Genomic DNA, 6,501 nt, shown 5'->3' with positions numbered 1-6,501 from the left:
GATTTCTCTTGCACAGCTACCAGAAGACTTACAACTTTCAACTTTCTACGTGTTCAAGCTCAGTTGGAGGCTGCGCAGTAACGTTCAGCATCATTGGAAAAGAGCTTCTAACAGACTTCACTGGTCTCTGTAGAAATCTACGGCATCACATTGTCAAATTCTTTTACTTTCTATGGCTTTATAAGAGGATTATCTTCTGAAAACAGCTGCCTGCTGTGGTTGGAAGGACTCTAATGAGAGAAATAGAAACCGTACAAGTTACAGTTGTAAAACCAAAACAATGAGCTAACCGATGCTAAGCTACAAAGAGCTGAGGGTTATTGCAGAGTCAAGTGAAAAGTCTCTGTAGGGTCATGACTATAGACTGTATAAAACAGGCTATTGCCTGTTTACATCACACACAGAAATATTGATTGAACAGGTGACTTGCATCAGTGCAGATTGTATAATGAGCAATATAACCTTTATTTCCCAAAGAAGGCGATAATTTTAACTTCATCATCATAGAGTGACATGGATTTATAGTCAATAATCAACAGATTTTGCTGTATTTCATCAAGTCTCATCTCTGAACCACTAGATTGACAATGTCTCTCAGAACCTTTGTGTTCCTATACTGTAGCTCTGTCTGTCTGTCTGTCTGTCTGTCTGTCTGTCTGTCTGTCTGTCTGCCTGTCTGTCTGTCTGATTCTGATCCGTAGAAAGTCTGATTCGCATTGCAATCCCTTCTTGCCTTCTGGTTCCTCTCTATCTCGCTGCTGTGGAATATTCCACTCTCCCTCTGCCTGTGCTGGCATTAATGTCTTGCTGCAGAAAGACACAAAGCAGTAAGTAGCTGGTGTGACTCACACCAGGCAATAGAGGCATAATGGTTAGCACTTATCTATTTACATTTCATTAAGATGGAAAATAGCAGCATCCTGAGTCAATTCTGTTGATAAAAACTAGCTCCTTCAGCTTGCAAAAAGACTACTAAATAGATATCTGATGTCATAGTAGGAGGAATTAACACATTTTGACATACATTGCACCCTGCAAACCTGTCTGATTGAAATAATGATCTAGACTTAGACTGGCATACAGTGTAACCTCTGGTTTTAGTTAAATGTCCCTGTACTTCGCCCAAGTGGTATTCAAAATGGGGTTTGTTGCTAAAGATAATGTTCTTTACACAAGTGACAAATCAAAGACCTTTCTACTATAGTAAAAGTGGTTAAGTAGCACTTAAAATATAATATCTTCTTTGCAGAGGTTTTGCCTATTTGAGGAAAAACTGCTCTGGGAAATACAGATGGTGAATTAAAATTAGGATGCCAAAGGGTGCGGCTGTGAAATGCAGCAGAGCCCAGACCCAGTTGCACTGCATTAACTCTAGCACACTCCTGTTTGTCATTTCTCACCCATCCTATATCATTACAAAGGCCTTTAGCACTGGGTCTCTCCCCAGCTAATATGCACCATCTGACCTCCTGTTCCTCCTCTCCTTTATGCTTCTCAGACCTGATCCAGGCCACCCAGGAGACCAATGTGAACGTCCCCCAGATGGCCGACACGCTGATCGAGAGGGCCGGCAACGCCAGCTGGGTGGTGGTTTTCAAAGCCCTGATCGCCACGCACCACCTCATGGTGCATGGCAACGAGGTGAGCTTTTGACGTACTGTTCATACACCTGAGTACATACTTGGTGGCTGGTTTTAATGTCTGGTAAAATGCAGTCAGGTGAAGTGAGTAATGGACTTTACCCCAGCTGATCCACTGACCACTTAAATGGCTTAAATGGCTTTGATTGACCAATTCATTCATTTTCATTTCCACCAGTCCAGACAATTATATTTTAGATCTGGGGGGGGTTCCCAAAATTTCAAAAGACACCAATGTGTCAGGCTGAATTTTGGGTAAATGTGAATAAAAAAGATGCACTAGGCAGCTAGCATATATTTCCATTTGATGGGATGCCTGCAGCTTCAATGAAGAGCTGGAACAAGTTGGTATAGAATAAGTGATCCCGTCGGATGGTTTGGAACAACTTTAAAGCTGCACTGTTCTAACATACACCGTCTGGTGCTACTTGGACACGTCATCAGGGATGTACCCGAGGTCAACGGGTGTTTTGGGTCTTTAATCAAGAGACACTCTCGCTGGGTCGACCCTGCCGGGGGTGATCAGTCCCCGGCCTGTGTCCAAGTGGCGTGCTACTCCACGGATCCGCCCCTTCCACATCCACAGCCATCATGAGGCTTTGTCGGCAGCTTCGGAGATGTTCTTTATGGCACTAAATCCAAATTTTTATATGAACGATAAGTTAAAAGTCTGTGAAATGGGAAACCAAGACTTTACTGTATTAGTTCTCTCTCAGGTCTCTTATCAGTGCCATTTCCAGATAGAGCAGGCAGCTGTTTCTAGCTAAAGGTTTTAATGACACCAGCTGTACATTTTCTGCTTGGCACCAAGCACCAGATGAAAGTTAGCGACTATAGCCATGAAGCTTGAAGCAGCTAAAGATGCAGATAACACCCTTAGGAGTGGGAAGAGACCAAAACAGAGCTAAAAGGGGGAAAAATATAAGACTTTCATTCATCAGGTGGATAGAAACTCGACTCCAAATGAATTATAACGTCTGCTAGATGTGTAAAAAGGCAACTCTTACTAACACCCAACAACTCTATTATCATATAGTTGTTATGTGTATAGCAATATTATATTAAACGAAAATATGTCAGTGTTGTGTTTACAGCTTGTCATGTTGCCCTCTAGTGGCCAAATATCAATTCATGCAGGTTTAAAGCTATGATTATTGAGTAACTGGCATTACTTCACCCCAAGGCCTTTCTCTATACAATACCCTTTACATTTAATAACTTATGTTGTACATTTTGGCCTTAACAGCAGTAAGGGAAGTACCAAAGGGACTGGCCGTCTGCTTCCCGGCCCCTGACTCAGTTAATGTCCCTTACAGAAAAGAAAATGCTCTGAATAGGCAACGACGGAGAACCCAGAGAGATAAACAGATGCTCCTTTACAGCCCGTCAGAGGACCCAAGCTGCCACCGAAATGCAAATGACACAAAAGAGAGAGAGAGAGGGAGAGCGGGAGAGATAGAGACAAGAGAGAAATGATACAGCAATACCTGAAAAAAGATGACATAATTTAAAATATTCAATAGGAGAGAGCAACAGAAAATAGTTGATAGAGACTCCGAAGACAATAAGAAATAATGTGAGCATAAGCCATATGCTCATTTAATCGTTCACTTCCCTTTTCAAAATCATGGGGTGGGGGTTGCCTTCCCAGCATGCATTGGGTGAAAAGAGATTTAGACATATGAAGATAACAGCTTTAACCTCTCTAGAAGACACAGCTGGTCTCAGGGGGAAAGGGTAAATGGTGGTGCCACGATGGGATACTGTGTCCCTTTACATAAGCACGCACACACACACACATTTCACAAATAGGCTCAGTTTGTGTGTAAATGATGTGATGAAGTGGTCTCTTTTCTGTGTAAGCACTCAAAGTGATGGTGGTGGTGGCGTCATAAATGCGTGAGAACAATGCAGTTATGATTAACAAGGCAATATACTGCGTTTATACAGAACCGTGTGTGTCTTCTGTCTCTTGAGACGTGTCTGTTTTAGCCTGGGCTTTGCTGTTGTATTGTCCCTAATGATGATACAGGGAGTATGACTGGAGAGAGAGAATGAGAGTGAGAAAACACGGGAGGAGGGGGAGGTAATGTTAAGCTCACCATTTCCTCAGGGAGGGGTTTTCCTTCCTAACCTCACCTTATGTTTGTAGGCTCTGTACTGCGTAAATGCAGCCACTTAATAAGCATCAGCAGTGTGTGTATGTGTGTGTGTGTGTGTGTGTGTGTGAGGGGGGCTTTTATGTCTATGTGTCCACTGTAGTAAGCTTGTTCTTGCAAGGCTGCAGAGCCTATTTGTCTTTATAGTCCCTGGTCCCTTCATGTCTCTAATTCATATTCATACCCTCCCACTCATAAAGGCTGCAGCATTGCTCTTTCATCATTTAGGGAAGTATAGAATCACACCTCTGGTATCAATTCCACTTCTTCTACTACAGGCACTTTCACAGGTTTGTGGCAGAATGCTGAAAGCGCTGAGATAGCTGGAAAAGTCAAACAAACCATTTCTTATATTTAAGAAGGAGCCATCTGTTTGAAAATGATCATGCACATACAGTATAACACGCCATGACTACTAGGATATAATATGTCCATTCATAACTGTGAAGTGTAATCAGTGGTTATTTGTCAATTAATGAAAATAATTCTTTCATCAAAATTCTCAAATTCTCATATTCTATATTTTTTTTCCCACCATTGTCAGTTAGTGACTGTCAGAAAACTAAATGCTGTGTGTGTGTGTGTGTGTGTGTGTGTGTGTGTGTGTGTGTGTCCTCTGCTGCAGAAATTCTTGCAGTTTCTATCATCTAGAAACACCTTATTCAACCTTGCCAACTTCCTGGACAAAACCGGCTCCCACGGTGGGTGGTGTTACTTTTCTTCCCATCTTTGACTGAAAGTGCTCATATTCTGCTCATTTTCATGTTCATAATTGTATTTTTAAGTTATATCAGAATAGGTTTAATTTTCAAAAATACCATATTTTTGTCAAACTGCTCATTGCTGCAGCTCCTTTTGTCACCCTGTGTGTTAAGCTCTCTGTTTTAGCTACAGAGTGAGACATCTCACGTCTTTTCCATCTTTGATGGGAGTTGCACATGCGCCGTACCTAGGTAAGGACTACTAGCCAGTCAGAAGCAGAGTAGGAGGGTTTGCCCTGACACTACCTAGGTAAGGACTACTAGCCAGTCAGAAGCAGAGTATGAGGGCCCTACAAGTACCTAGGTAGGACTACTAGCCAGTCAGAGCAGAGTAGAGGGTTTGCCCTGACAGTACCTAGAAGGACTACTAGCCTCAGAAGCAGTAGGAGGTTGCCCTGACAGTACCTAGGTAAGTACTACTAGCCAGTCAGAAGCAGAGTGTGAGGCCCTGACAGTACCTAGGTAAGGACTACTAGCCAGTCAGGAGCAGAGTATGAGGGCCCCGACTAGTACTATGTAAGGACTACTAGCCTTCAAGCAGAGTATGAGGCCTGTACTAGCCTGTAAGGATACTAGCCGTCAGAAGCAGAGTATGAGGCCCGTGACAGTACCAGGTAAGGACTACTAGCCGTCAGAAGCAGAGTATGAGGGCCCTGACAGTACCTAGGTAAGGACTACTAGCCAGTCAGAAGCAGAGTATGAGGCCCTGACAGTACCTAGGTAAGACTACTAGCCAGTCAGAAGCAGAGTATGAGGCCCTGACAGTACCTAGGTAAGGACTACTAGCCAGTCAGAAGCAAGTATGAGGGCCCTGACAGTACCTAGGTAAGGACTACTAGCCAGTCAGAAGCAGAGTATGGAGGGCCCTGACATACCTAGTGTAAAGGACGTACGAACCAGTCATGAAGCAGATTATGAGGGTCCTGACTGTAGCTAGGTGAGGACTACTAGCCAGTACAACACAATAAAGGAAAGGGAAAAAAGAAAAGCATAATATGAGCACTTCTAGCAACCCTACATCATTTCAACCTTGATTGATCCCTTTGTTCTGGCCTTTTCATTGGCAGTTCCTTCACCCCTTCATGCTGTTCCATTCTCCTTCTAACACCTACATTTCACACCTGTTTTTAAGCCAACACGTGCAACAGCAAACTGGTACTTCCAACCAACCCAATTATCCCTCTATCCATCCCTCGGTTCCTGCTCCGTAATCCCTCGCTCCCCTCATTTTAACCCATCTCCATGGTAATAAACACCGGCTTCACAGTCTGTTGTCATGGATATTTCATCTTCTGGTAATTAGAGTAACTGCAGAGTTTAGAAAGCAAAATTGTGCTAAGAAACGTGTGATTCTACAAAGAAAATAAAACCCAGTAGTTGTTAATTTTTTTCACTTCTTGGCAAATAAAGCTTGTTCACTTTTTTGCCAAAAGTTAGATAGAAGCAAGTGATAAGAACAGTACCAGTAACTATTTAGCTTTAGATAAATTGACCTTTCACTGGAGCCTCGCTAGCCGTTTCAGTCTTTCAGCTAAACTAATCCCTCTTAGCATACAGAGAGTAAAATAAAGACTGTTGGTACACGATCCGTCCTGCCTGCACGATCCATTATGCGCACGTGCAATATGTTAGCGTACGTGCAGACGATAATCATGATGTACGAGGATTTACGTCACTGCACGATCTGTTCCACAGTAGCGGAACATGCTAAAAGAAATGCTAAAAGGGCTTGCCATAGCGGTCTGCTGTTAGCCTCCACTGGAAAGCTAACGACGTTAGTTTAGCTAACAGCTAATTCGGCTGACCGCTAGCTTTATTCAGCCAAAAATAACGTTACTCAAACTAGCTAAACAAGGGGAAAAGCAGGCTACGGGTAAATTAAGACTTTACAGCAGGGCTGCCAACTCTCACGCATTGGCCGTGAGACACACGCATTTGACT

General features: G+C 43.1%; 1 protein-coding gene across 12 annotated transcripts in view; it reads left to right on the top strand.

Moving 5' to 3' along the window:
* snap91a (synaptosome associated protein 91a) overlaps nucleotides 1-6,501 on the top strand; it is a 71,108-nt gene that overhangs the window by 28,537 nt on the left and 36,070 nt on the right. For all 12 annotated transcript variants that reach the window (XM_032518010.1, XM_032518009.1, XM_032518018.1 and 9 more), the window contains exons 2-3: nucleotides 1,499-1,641; nucleotides 4,425-4,500. In XM_032518010.1, the coding sequence (XP_032373901.1) occupies nucleotides 1,499-1,641; nucleotides 4,425-4,500 (219 nt within the window). The remainder of the gene's footprint in view (nucleotides 1-1,498; nucleotides 1,642-4,424; nucleotides 4,501-6,501) is intronic.

Source organism: Etheostoma spectabile, chromosome 6, assembly GCF_008692095.1.
Source record: "Etheostoma spectabile isolate EspeVRDwgs_2016 chromosome 6, UIUC_Espe_1.0, whole genome shotgun sequence".
Lineage (NCBI taxonomy): Eukaryota > Metazoa > Chordata > Actinopteri > Perciformes > Percidae > Etheostoma > Etheostoma spectabile.
The sequence above is the reverse complement of the archived record's forward strand: the minus strand, read 5'-3'. Positions and strand labels throughout refer to the sequence as shown.